General features: G+C 35.2%; 1 protein-coding gene across 1 annotated transcript; it reads right to left on the bottom strand.

Annotated features, from left to right (window-relative positions):
- Positions 1-9,994: 9,994 nt before the first annotated feature.
- On the bottom strand, positions 9,995-13,566 carry LOC137404562 (carbohydrate sulfotransferase 11-like). The gene is made up of 3 exons (XM_068090789.1): positions 13,451-13,566; positions 12,431-12,591; positions 9,995-10,949 (listed from the first exon to the last, which is right to left on the bottom strand). Exons 1-3 carry the CDS (start codon positions 13,462-13,464, stop codon positions 10,708-10,710), a joined length of 417 nt encoding a protein of 138 aa, XP_067946890.1. The 5' UTR covers positions 13,465-13,566; the 3' UTR covers positions 9,995-10,707.
- Positions 13,567-14,565: the final 999 nt, after the last annotated feature.

Here is a 14,565-nt window from a genome sequence, read left to right as displayed (position 1 = left end):
GCTGCGAATTTTGACAAAATCATAAAATTATCATGAACCAATTTGCTCATCAAAGCTTACCAAAGCAAAGTTCACTTTGTGGAAGCATCTGCTTGCTGGTTGCTATGAGAATCATTGATTCTGTGATTCTGTGATTACAAAATGTGGAAAGCTAGCAACCATCTTCTCAAGTTTTAATAGCAATATAAAATATTTCAATTAATCTAATTAATTTAAGCATAGACATAGAGATACAATACAATTCTGATATAGAGGCGTGTCACAGGTCTATTTAAGGTGATGCTTCTAATGGCTGTTACTCAAAGGCTATCACAAATAGTTGTGAGAATTTTAACACTTGCAATAAAAGCTTATAAGTGCTGCTTGTAAAAGTCTGATAGTCTTTTTGGATCAATATAATAAAATAATGATGTATCTAGACTTGCCAGATACCTAAGCCTTGTGAGAATTGTAAGGATATGTAGCAGGATATGACCATGTACACTCTCACAAGCACTATATCCAAATACGTGTTAATATGCCAAGTTTTTCTTTACAATAATCCTCCACAATGATATGCGATATAACGATGTTGATGTAGTCATGTGTATACATGTAGTCACATGTATACACATGATTACATGTATACATGTAGTCACATGTATGCATGTGACTACATGTATACATGTGACTATTTGCATACATTTGACTATATGTATACATGTAGTCACATGTAAACATGTAGTCACATGTAAACATGTGACTATATGTATACATGTGACTACTTGCATACATGTGACTATATGTATACATGCAGTCACATGTATACATGTGACTACATTTATACATCCGACTACGTGTATACATGTGACTATATGTATACATGTAGTCACATGTATACATTTAGTCACATGTATACATGTGACTATATGTATACGTGTGACTACTTGCATACATGTGACTATATGTATACATGTAGTCACATGTATACATCCAACTATGTGTATACATGTGATTACGTGTATACAATAATACGTGTGACTACTTGCATACATGTGACTATATGTATACATGTAGTCACATGTATACATCCAACTACGTGTATACATGTGATTATATGTATACACGTAGTCACCCTAGAACAGCAGAAGTTGTAAACTCCATGATTTCATAAGGAGAAGCTTAACAGTCTGTCACAATACACTTACCTCTTGTTAGATGGTGCTCGATCTAACAGCAGCGTGTTGTGAAAAAGGACAGGTTATAGTATAGCTGATTCTTATCAGCACAACTGCCCAATCATGAGAGGCCAACAGGAGGTATTTTAATGATAGTAAATAGAAGACAGGTTAATTAGCCACTTCAAATAAAGGGTTAATAAAGGGTATTGACCGTGATTCAAGACTAATTGCAGGGGCTCTCAATAAGCTGTAGGTCCTGCCTAAGATGTTTCTAACAATCTTTTCTTATTGCACAAAGACCTATATTTTCAGAGCCATGGTGAGTTACTTCTTAAAGGTTATCATTTAAACAGAAAACTTGTAATTGTATCGTAAATATAAAATGTTTAGTACAAATAATATAACATTGCTTCAGACCACCAGAAGTGAAGGTGTTATATAAAGTGTTTTTATGAGATTGTTAGTTATACTATGTAAGTAGAGAAGCTAACTGTCGGCTTCAATTATAAATTTCTCAGACCTAATGTCTGGGTTCTGTGTTTGACTACAGTTTCTGCTGCTGCTTCTACCAACTTGAAACTGCAGCTGATCATAATGTCTGCTTTCTATAGGCTGTTTTTAAGAGCATAAACATCTCTGTGTTCTTGGTTAGATTATGTCTGAAATATGGCAATTGAGGCATGCCCAGTTGCAGAGATTAATTTAAGCTTGTACGCTTTTCCTGTTACCACTAGTGGCTTTCATTGGGTGATGAACCCCAACCCACTTTTCACAGGTCAGGCACCCTAGACCACTAGACTGAATAGTGACTGCAGTAAGGCACAGGTAAAATGGAAACTAAAGTTTCACTGGTCCATAATCTAGCTAGTGTTTAGTTTTACATATAAATTTAATTAAAATTAATCTCAATATTATCTTTAGTGCTGTGTTGCACAATGTGCCTAGAAGCATAACATTCACTGCAAATGTATGCCGAGTGTTGCTCGCATGAGAAGTTACGCACAAAAGGAAAGTATTGTTGGGTCTAGATTACCTTAATCTGGACGCAACAAAAGCTGGAAGGAAACTCATAGACTCTCAGCCTCCTTTTCAGCTACAGCAGAGTTAAATCCCATGAAAAAAAATTGTTAAACGTAAGGATATCAGATCAGCATCCATTGTGATATCCTGACTTTCAAATACCAAGATTTTAGTTGTGCATAAAACGCAGTATAGTATACACAAAGGCTGTTTGCTTATGTGCTTAAGGCAAATATTTCGTTATGCGATACCCTCTTTGTTTTGTTCGTTCAAACTTATAGACTTCAGTACTTTTGAGTACAGTGGAACCTCTGTTCTCAAACATAATCCGTTCTAGAAGGTTGTTCAAAATCGAGTTGTTTGAGATCCGAAACAATTATTCCCATTTGAATTAATGTATGTAAATTTTAATTCATTTCAAGTTGAGAAAACAACTTCGGTAAAGTATTTTTTAACATGTTACATTATTAACTGTAATACAGTATACTGCATACTATCAATAAAACTGCCATATATAAATCTTGTTTGACTTTAATAAAATATTTTCTATCTATGATGATAAAAAACCAAAGGTAAATGTTTCGTATGTTTTGCTCTTCGACATCTAAGACATCGAAACATTCTAGGTTAAGATACAATACCAAAAATTGCAGAAGTTAATAGTGAAACAGCAAAAATGCACCAGATCAGTTACATCAGAAATCGTGTGAAAAAGAAAATATAAACAGCATTGGCACATTTGCTTCACATCTTTGAAGGAGAATCCTCTTCAAAAGCATTTTAAGGTAACTCAACTGGAGGAGTTGCCTCCCTAGCAAATATCTTCGGTAGAACAGACGCCGTCCCAGGTGGCTCCTTTTTTGTAGAGAATTTATGAAGCGTAACTTGCTTCTCCCTTCGTTAACCAATGTTTTTATGCTGTTTCTGGAGCTGTTCCGATTGTTTAATTTCAAGGCGCATGCTCCAGTTTGGTCAAAAACCGAATTTACGTTCAAGATCCGATACTAACAAATCTCAATTTTTTTTATCGATTCCCATCGCGTTCAAGAACTGAGGTTCCGAACGCGATGGGAATCGAGGTTCCCAACCGATCTGTGTCGGTTGAAAACCACATTGATTATTCAACAGACGGTCTAGTGAAACGCGTGAGGCGTGAAGAATTGCGTGACGCTACGTGATGGCTAAAATCATCTCAGATCGTCATAAAATCTCTCCCAATGGATTACCAGGGCATTTAAAGTAATATCTAAACAAAACAGGGATTTTCTTTCCAAGTTTAAATTATTTTCAAGTTAATACAGGCCGAAGTTTTTTTCAAGCATGTATGAATGTGACTCCTGACAATTTTAGCTAATTTTAATACATTTTGGACCAATTTTGACCCTCACACATTTTCCTAGTTTTTGAAAAATCTCAATAAACTAGAAAAATGCATGAGGGTCAGAAATGGTCTAAAATGTATTAAAACTAGCTAAAGACACTTAAAAATCTATTAGAAATTGTCAGGAGTCATATTCACACATGCTTAAAACTTCGACCTGTATTAACATGAAAATAATTTAAATTTGGAAAGAAAATTACTGGTTTGTGGAGATATTACTTAAAATACATCTGATAAGCCATTGGGAGCAATTTTATCTGGCATGATTTTAGCCATCACACAGCGTCACGCAATTCTTCACGCATCACGCATTTTACTAATCCTGTTCAACAGACATGAATGAATGAGCCAACTGGCAAGCTGTTGAATAGACAGTGAGGCTAGTTACTTATCAAGCGTGTAAAGACATAGCTCCTCTATTAAATCTTGTGAAACAAGAGTATCTCTTTGACTGGATATAGGTGCTCATTTTTTGTAAACAAGATAAGATAAACATTGTAATGCCTTATGTAAAAGCTATCATCTTTCAAGAATATCACATCTGGGAATTCATTAGACTATCATTTTGTCATCTTAGTCATATCTTTTGATTTCTCTTGTCCATTCAAATCTGGGTCACATCATTCTGCATTCATGCTTCCGCAGAGTCAATGGTCCTATTTTCTTGATTTAACAGTTCAACTTTTCTCATTTGTATAACTTTTCTTATAACTTTTGTGTGACTTTTTTCGCTAGCACCAGTTTTTCAACCACTGAAAGTGATTAATATCACCTTCAGAAAGTGAATCAGAAGGTGACTAGCATGACATGGATTCCTTGCTAAACCCGCTGGCACTTCTCATATCCTTTTGGTCCTCATAGCACTTACGGTGCTTTAAGACTTCTTATCACTGAGATGTTAGCGTAGAATGTTTTGGTTCGAATCACAATTACATGATAAACAATTTTTATGATGATCGGTTTGCACGAAAATGGAGGTTTTGTTGAGGTTGGGCACACCTAGAGGTCAACCATTGAAAAACAATTTGAGATGCTCATCTATATTTATTTATTTATTAAATCTTTGGAGGCTACTGAAAACCTACCTTACACCAGATGCACATGATAGGTGCTAAGAATTTTGTTAATGGATTTGCTTGCTAATTACCCTACAATAGACAGAATAATTGCAATGTTTACAGCCTATCCAACCGATGCAGATGTTTCTATCCATACTCCAGTAGGAAACCCAAAAGTATCTTTATTTAAATGAGGTATTGATTGAGGTATTGATGAGTATAAATGAGGTAACAAAGGTATTATAAACTGCTTGTATTAAGCCAATTATAAAACGCTAGTACCTTGGGAGTCTAATGTACTGTGAGAGATCCTCAGGTGTGTCCATAAAGCACAGAGGAGAAGTATATACACAACTATTCTAAAGTTAATTAGCACAGGTGGTAGCGTGCCACTCTGCCAAGCCAAATGGCGTGACTGTGAATACTGTATGCCCAGGGAGTTCACTCTCTTCTACTCATTCCCAAGGGCTGGTGTGAGATGTTATAAAATGCATCCCTTTCACTGACTCACACATTAATAAAAAACTACTCCCTTATCTCTTCATCACCACAGACTAATTGCGCCTTTGTTGCTCCCGGTTTTTATTCCACAGTGAAAAGAGGTATTCATGTATTAAGCTGAAAAGCATACCTTTTTTATGAAAACACTCTAGAGTCTAAAGTGTCAGGCCACCAGAAAACACCCCTGAAACGTGCTTTTTTCGTCAAGCCCTTGGGGATGAAAGTTGAGAGTGAACCCATTAGGACTGTATGACGCAATAATTTTCTCAACCTGCTCATTCAAACAGACGGACCGACAGATGGACAGACATGGCTCTTAGTATATTAAAGATTAGAGTAATGATTTTCACATGTTGTGAGAGTTGACTGTAAGATTATGCTATTTGTCTATCAACAACTAGTATCTCTAGCTAGGATATCAAGTAGGTTAACAGATTGAAGATAGAGATTTTAATTTTACATGGACTACCAATTCAATGCAGGTCTTTTGAAGGTAATAGAAGTTAGGAAAGTGACTGTAGGAGAAGGCGTCCAGGCGAAAAAAATCAAACTTTCCGAAAGCGTGGACTATCTACTTAGTAACGCTTTGTTAACTATTAAAAATGTGAATACACCTTAGGAAGACTATAACTAGCTTAAAATACCCTAAAAACTGTCAAAAACAGAAATGGGTACTATAAAGCAGTAAAAAGCTAAAATGCTAGACAATACTATAAAACACCTAGGCCGTGACACAAAAACACCGTGCGCCAAGGCAATTTATTTTGCATTTCCGTTGGCACCTTTTTTCAGTGGCAATTTTCTGCACTTTGTAGCTAGATTTTATGATGTAGAACTCATTTCCATTGAGTTGCCATGCCTACCATTCCCACTAGTAGAAGAATGAAAACATTTTAAGTTTGGTAAATTGTAAGGAGTTGTCTTCTTTTACACCGAATGGTAATTGACTCTTTACGGAGTGAGTCACAGTTTATTCACTTATTACTAAGGTCCAAGTCAAAGGAAAAAATTTAGTTCCCATCCAAAAATTCCTGGGGAAGAGCCACGGTATACGGCATATACGGTAGAAAAATTTCCAACAAGGCTCCACTCACTAATTACTTATCTCATCTCAGGCTAGTAGCAAAATGAAGATGATACACTATTCTAAATGAATTATAGTTATTTATTATTTCCTATATCAATTACACGCAAGATTGAAATGAGAGAGATTAAGCGGGTTGTTGCGAGACTTTTAGGATAGGAAATTCTTCTACCGTATATACCGCGCACCGCGACCACAGGACTTTTTGGATAGGAACTAGTATTTACCATGTCAAAGCATCGCCCGCTGTAAATTATTTTTTTGTCATGCATGTATGGTTTGAGCTTTGACATGGCTTGTGTAGTTCACACAAATGATTTTCATGAAATTAATTTGATAAACATCGACTGAGCACACAACTCAAACACTTAGTCACTGTCTAAAAACCAGAAAAACACTTTTTAAAGAGCCTGAAATATCTGTTTCCAATGGTATATGCCTTCAACTTGTCTGCAAGGGCTCTCAGATTCACGGAGCATGCTATCAAAGGCCGACTAACAACAGCAAGATAGAGATTGTTAGGAAGAAACACAGTGGAGTTTGTTTGTTTGTTTGTTTTATTTCATTAAAAAATATGAAAACAGAAAAAAAAGAAAAAGAAAAGAAATAATGATGAGGCCCAAACTGCGCAGTAGCATTGCTAGTCAAGGTGCTGGACCACAATGTAGAGTGAGTGCAATGCTTGGGATTTCCATCACACTCAATGTTTCCATCACATTCAATGCGAATTGTTTCACAACAAAACTCTATATACACATTTACCACCAGTAACCCTCTTGGGAATTGAACCCTAACCTTTTGTTTGTAGATCAGGCATCTAGACCACGAGACCACGAGTCCACATCTACTCTCCGTAATAATAAGTTTATTGCAGGTATTAACAGAAAGCCTGGCAGAACTATCTTCAAAGTCTATGATAAAATCGATGAGATTTGGAACTGGTTCTTCAGTCGTTGCCTGATCATATGTTAGCAACTCTCGGCTGCTGTTCTTCGGCTTTTAAGTTGATCGCAAAACTATAGCAGGCAGAGTTATTGTGGTGCTGCTGGAGACGGCGCTGACAGTTACATACATCCGCTGCCGATGACTCAGAGTTTTTTTGGCTCTTTTCATCTAGTTGGTTGTCACCTTTTAGTAATAATTTGGTCATCGAGGACAATCGTCATTACTGCATGCAAAGATGGATTTTTGAGTTTTTAATCAAATCTAATCCATGTTTTAAAGCACATCAATTATATAAGTACTGTTTTAGCTTTTTCAGGTTCTTCAATATCTTTGCTTTCAAATGAGCCATTGTTTGACATGATGAGACAGACATTGGTTGGTGTTTATAGGAGTTCCCCAGAGCTTTACCACAAAAATGTTTAATTGCATAGGCTCGAAAATTATGACGTCACAATTTTCATATTCGGTGTTGTGTGTTCTTACCGCTTATTTTTATTGCTTACCGCTTGCACTTATCAACTATGGTAATGACGCTAGTGGCAGGCAAAGGTATGACAACTCCAGAGAACCAATGAAGATGACAAAGGAATCATTCACTATGTTTCCATGGTGCGCAGTACTGCGAAGCAGCCCCCCTCGGAAGTCGAGGGGATTGTACGTTTCCATGCTGCGCAGTGGTTTTCAGAATTTCAGCAAATTAGCCAGAGAAGAGAAATTGTATAAATCGAATCGCCTGATGGAGAAATAGAATCGATCACGGATACCGAACGTCATAAACGGTCTTTTTATGATTATGTCGTCATTATACTTTTATTTACAATACACATTCACAAGGTTTTACAAACCTTAACACACTTTTTACAAAGTAATATATTTTTAATAAGTATTTTTAAGTAATATATTATTTATACGTTAATTCAGGACTTGCCACCTATTTTTCGAAATGTGTTGGCATCGATAACAAAGTCCAGGAAAGTAATCACCTCATCATCCTCGTGAATGCAGACCATAATTAAATTTAGGTGAAAGAAGATCGGAAGAATAAAAAAAACAAGATTAGCAGGACAACCTTTGTACTAGTGTGTGGCCTTCGAAGAATCCGTATCCACGGCATGAGAGCTATGCGCAGCCACTGCGCAGTCGCTGTTTCTTTGCTGCGAATTTGCACTGGCTTCGCACTGATCAGTGCGCAGTGATTTCAGTGCGAAGACGCCGTTTCCATGATTCGGAGATAGCGCAACTCCGAAGCACTGCGCATCATGGAAACATAGTGATTGTCATTAGCTCTCTATGTGCAGATTATTTCTATGATAAATAACTCAGATTCCAAGCACCATACTATGTTTTCCCGATAATATTATGCACAAGCCCTTTCTTTTTATTGTGATGTTGAGGGGCACGACTAAGGCTAATTAATTTCAAGCATTGCTTGATCTCGCTAGAGTGCAATTTACATATAGTCCTATGGCCCCCGCCACTGCAGGTCACAATTTAATCGATGTGATTTCATTACCTTTATCAATGACAGTATATTTATTGAAGCACAATCATATTTAGAAAGCAACATGGAAAACGATACGAATTTTTCAGATAATAATACTATAAATGTTTAAAATGAACAAAAGGATGAAAAAAGCAAACTCTAACAACTACCAAAAGTCTATTAACCCAGAACATGTGTTTGTATTGGTCCTCGGGAATTGTTGATTATCTAGAATCCTAGTTTATTATTAGCGCTTTCTGGGTTTAAGAGCACAGATTGTCACAGAAAAGCGCAGCCTCAACGGCAGCGAAAGGGATCGACGTCCTAAGGCTAAATGATAATTATGACATCACATTGTGAGAACCACAACCAAGTGTTTTTTATTGCAGGACTGCTTTTGATACTCTGTTTTCCATAGTTCCATTTTTCCTTGTGTATCGAATACAGGCTCATTCGAAAACCAAGACTATGAAGTACTGAAATATATGATAAAAGTACTGATATAATTTATGTGCTTTAAGGTTACTAACTGAGCAACGGCTTGAAATAGACTGGCTTTCGCACAATAAACAAGTCATGGTGAGTCCATTCTTATAACTCTTCCCTCATGCTAGAATCTATCAATGTCATTTTATGATAACAAATATTTGTTTTACCAAATTGGGGTAGTGTTAAGGTAAGGCCACACGTATCGTGTAATTTCAACTAATCTGGGAAATTCCATTCGTACGAAATTTCTGACCTGCCACACGGAGTTTCCCCACCACGGATTCGTACGAAACTAACTTTCAACTAGCCAATCAGAACGCGGTGATAAATTGAAGCCGATTCCGTTTCAATCATTTGCTTCAGTACAAACATGCGCCAAAGAAAACGACCTTCAACATTCAACTAACCTTTTCAACCGACCAATCAAACAACGATTCGTAGGAATTTCTGACGTTTCGTCCAATTCAGGATTCGTTCATCGTTCGCAACCAACGATGGACGAATTCGTCCAAATGTCAATTCGTACGAATCATTTCGTCCAAATGTCGCCGATTTCGTGAGAATTTTGTCTCGTGTGGCCTTACCTTTAGAGCGTCAGTCTAGTAAACGGAAGGTCACAAGTTTGAAACCTGTAAAACGCAACCTATCATAAAATACATACTCCAATTACCACCTATATCATTTCTTCAGTGCGACGATTTCAAGCAAGATTACTAGATCAGAGTTCTATAATAAAGTGGAAGATATAAAAAAAGGTATTATGCCAGACAATACATTATGATATGAAGCTTCGTACAAAGATATATTCGTAGTACAAAATCTATTGAAGAGTACATTTGTACAGTTTAATATATTTGAGACCAAGTCTGCAAGAGCGGAGAAAGCCGATAGTTAATGGCTGATTGGGTTAGCTACTCAAGTTAATTGAGTGAATCAAACAATAAACATCTTTACTAGGTAATCTTTCACATGAGACAGTGGATGTTATTATAACATTGGCTGTATACGATTAACAGACACTTTTGGTAGACTGAAATATAAGTACACTCACATAGCTTTACATAAGCAACAAAAAGTTCACATAATCAGTGATTGCTCTGCTCCACTTTATGACACAAAAACGCATCAATTAAGCAGAGATATGTTAGAAATTAGGCTATTTCTCTTCATTTAAATAAAGTATGAGTTAAATAAAACACTTATCAAAATATTTACAAGAAAAATATTATTATACAAAATGAGAAAGTGAAAGTGTCCGTGAAATAAATGCTCTGTTTACGACATTCATAAAGGGTATATAGGACTAGACAACTCCTCAATGTAATTAAGACTACTGGCCAGTTGCCAAAATTAATAAATATAATTACATATAAATAGTTTGACAGTATGTAATACTGCATAAAGATTTAAAAGAGCTGGTTTGACTGTAAAATCGCATCCTGGCTTGCCACGCTTAGAGCTGAGATCAATGCTAGCCGTAATTGGCTTGAAAACAGTTCAAAAAATCAATCAAGCTATGTAACAAAGGATCACAAAACAGCATTCAATGTCAAAAAGCTTTTCTGAAAAATTATCCTGCTCATAGTTCAGTTAGTGAAAGGCGTATGAGGGTAGTTGAATAATTTTAACTCCCACTCATATATACCCTGAAGTCTATTGATGATCTCAATGTCAATATCTTTATAATAATCACTATGAGGGCGGGGCTTGCGTTTTTCCACTTCTCTGATAGTACCGCCTCTCACGACATTCAGAATTCTTTTGGAGTTATCTAGGCCTGCTTGATCCATTACATATGCACCTTCCTCCATCATGTTTTCTGTTCGAACTGTAAAACAAATAACAGTAGTAGAATTGATAGTTTTTATGAGTTGTCCTACCTTAAATTACAAATAACAACTGTCATATTACTAACTACATACCAAAAACTCATTGAAAAGCTTATGTTAACAGAGAAGATTAAGAGGCTAAAGTGTGAATGTTTAAAATTACATGCATGTAATACTATTTACAAACCTTTTGCTTAATTTTATTTGCATCTAAACTTGCAGATGTAACTTTATGTTGCAGCAATAACACTAGTGAGGGATACACTGTAACAAGATTCTTTGGAGTTGTGTTTTCTTGGCAACTTATGAAGTTTTTGGATGAAACAAAATGCCTCTATCTGACTAACACTATAAAGACTTCATTTGCCTTTTTAAAAGTTGTAGTCAATGCTGATTTTTGGCCCAGCTGAGATTTTTCAGATATTAAAAAATTGTTGTTTTTGAATTGCTGAAATAAATTCTGCTTTTTCAGAATCATTGACTTTTTTAATTTTGGCCGTTTTAAAAATGCATTGTTTATAATTTGAAACTTTTTAAATTGCTTATTTTATGCAGTTTTAGGGTGTTATGTCATCAGAATTGACTCGAAGAAACTACCTGCTTCAATGCCTCTGGTATAGTCAACTCACCTTCAGAAATTGCAAGTTTGCAACATTTTTTCTAAAGACTGCTTTGGTTAAAAAAAATGGACCACTTTGGTTCTTTGGAACTAAAAACCCAACTTTGGTTGGTGTGGTAAAAGTTCCAAAAACCACAAAGAAAAAAATTGGAATACAAAAACTTTGTCATTGTTGATAAACAAATGATTTTCAGTTGCTATGAACTAACACGGCAAGGGCATAAATATAAAGTTCCAATTCCTTTTCCAGCAAGCATATTATCCTATCACCCCAGTGTGCAACGCCTATCGTTCTTCTATTTTGTGCGCTTACTATTTAGCTTGGTTGCATTCTATGATGAGTTGACGTTGAAAAAGTATCTATGAGATTTAGTTATGATAAACATTTTTCAGCGACTAAGAACAGACAATGCCTAAGCTCTACATCATGTTCTTACAGTATTAGGAAGGCCAAAACAAAACATGATCAATTTAATAAAATCCACTTTTTTTGACAGGCTTTTGAAATAGACTGTGATAGACTTTAAAATATATATGATTATATATAATAATATAATAATATATAGTAATACCAGTATATTATTATATATTATTAATATATAATAATATATTATTACTATATAATAATATATTAATAACATATTATTATATAATAATATATAGTAAGACATAATTATATAATATATTATTATATATTATTAATATATTATTATATATTAATAATATATTATTATATAATAATATATAATTATATAATAATAATATATTATATTGCAAAGGTTCGCGCAAATCCATTGAATTTTAGTATTTCTGAAAAGATGAACAGCTTTAAGCAATTTACAAAAGCCAGTTTCGACTTACTAATATAGGAATAATTGACATTGCAGATATCACAGTATTCATAGGCTGTTTCCCAGTGTCTGTTAGGGCGATGGTTCCTGTCATGCGCCAAAACACATTTCAACATGTCTGCAAATGTAACCAACTGCCTAGGCTCCGCATGACACACTTTAAGAATGTACCTGAAACAAGAATAAGAAACAGATGTTATCAAAATAGCTCTATAGATACGTAGACATGATTAAATCAATACGTATGGAGACCATAATGCAGTGTAAATGGACAATCATCTGTTATGTAACGATGAATAGGTAATATTTCAGGAGTGATAAAAAGTTGTCATCTCGTTGTAGCATTAGCTATGTGGTGTAGACAACTCTAAATTGTAACAATTATGCAGCTACCTTTTTTCACACCTGAATTAGCAAGACTCACTTTTAACATCGCTTTAATATCTTAGCTATGATAAATATTGAAGTCTGGTGCTGCGGAGTATAATCGCATGCGATATTTAAAAAAACATTTAAACACAATCTTTGTAAAACAAGTTATTACATGTGGCTGTTAAATATTCTAACGAACGCTGTTCTTTATTCTCCCTACATACTATTCAAATGTATTCCTTTTAAATAGTTCTATTTTTGATTGCTTGATTAGCTGTATCTTTGAAAACCAAAAAACATGTAGCCAAATTTCATGCCTAAGAGAGAAGGCAGCTACACAATAGCTATTAAATTCTGCAGGGTTACAAACAAGATGAGCTAAAACTAACGTTTCCACCACATTAGTCAATACAAGAAAGCACGTTACACAGTAAGTCTGTGTACGTTTTAGTAGCAAGTGAGGATGACAACTGCATTGAAAAAACAGTTTTTCTCAAAACAATTTATAATAGTTAATATATTTTATTTACCATCCTACCATTCACAACTTTAGCATGGATGGATTTAATACTTTTAGAAAAGGTACATATTGTTATTTGCCTTTGATTGTTGTATGAAATTGTTCGCTCCACAAACTGTAGCCATTAAGTACACTAACCTGTATGCCAGCATGCCACGAGTCGAAGTGAAATTATTAGCTCGAAGTTTAAGTAAGAAATTTTCTATCTTCTGTTGATAAAGACTGACCAACCTCTTCCAGGGGTTGCGAACTGCCACAAACGACATGTAATCACTCTCTTTTGTCTAAAAGATAATTTGTTTATTCACACCAATTGCTTAAAATGCCTTACTTTCTGGCTTTCTCCGACTCGAAGTCACAACTTGCCGGAAAATATCAAACTTCTGCTGCGAGGAAGTTCATTTGTATGTTGGAACAAGTGTTCCTGATAAGAATGTATTTGAAGTTTTGAAGATATGAGTCAGATTTGAAGTAATTGCAATCAGCATGACAGAAAATGTGTTATATAAAGCTTGGAGAGCAACTAAACTAATAAAGTTATAATAATCAATAAATATTTTTATTGTTACCTTAATACTTTATCTTAAACCAAAATCAAAGTGTAGGTCTGAGATGCGTGGAGTAACATACTCTAAATTGCTCTAAGTAAAGCCTAAACCAAGTTTACATATTTCTATTAATTTAGTTTATGTTTATTTTTTAATTTTTTCTGACTTCTTTGCTTTCATTACACAACAGAAATATTTCTTCAAGCATGAAATCAAATTCAAATATTTTTTTCGGTTTTTTCCGTTAGCGGACGAGTCATCACCGCAAATATTCATTTCTCCTGGTATAGGATTTATTGTGACGCAGTTGCTCCTGAGACGCAGCACAGGAGCAGTTGTGGCAAGACGCCCTTTCTAACACCACCAATGGTCCTTGTGTAACTTAAACCATCGACATACTGATCATAAACTTGTGTACTAACCACTGAGTCATGGCCTAGAGTCACATATTCACACCATATGTTAAAAAATGGATATGGACATGTAGATAAGCATAATATCCGGTGTATCAGCAATAACTTTAAACCTTTGCTTTTCCTGTCTACTTTGAGTAATAACGGTATCAGCCTTCTGGCACTCTGCACTGCTGTTGGAAAGACCTCACTTATAGTATAGCAGACAGGATCTTTTGTAAGCCACTTGGACTATTCTTAGTCATAATAAGGTAAAAGGTAACATATCAAGTGGCAGGATGAGACTACAACG

Source organism: Watersipora subatra, chromosome 9 (genome assembly GCF_963576615.1).
Source record: "Watersipora subatra chromosome 9, tzWatSuba1.1, whole genome shotgun sequence".
NCBI classification, from domain to species: Eukaryota; Metazoa; Bryozoa; class Gymnolaemata; order Cheilostomatida; family Watersiporidae; genus Watersipora; species Watersipora subatra.
The sequence above is the reverse complement of the archived record's forward strand: the minus strand, read 5'-3'. Positions and strand labels throughout refer to the sequence as shown.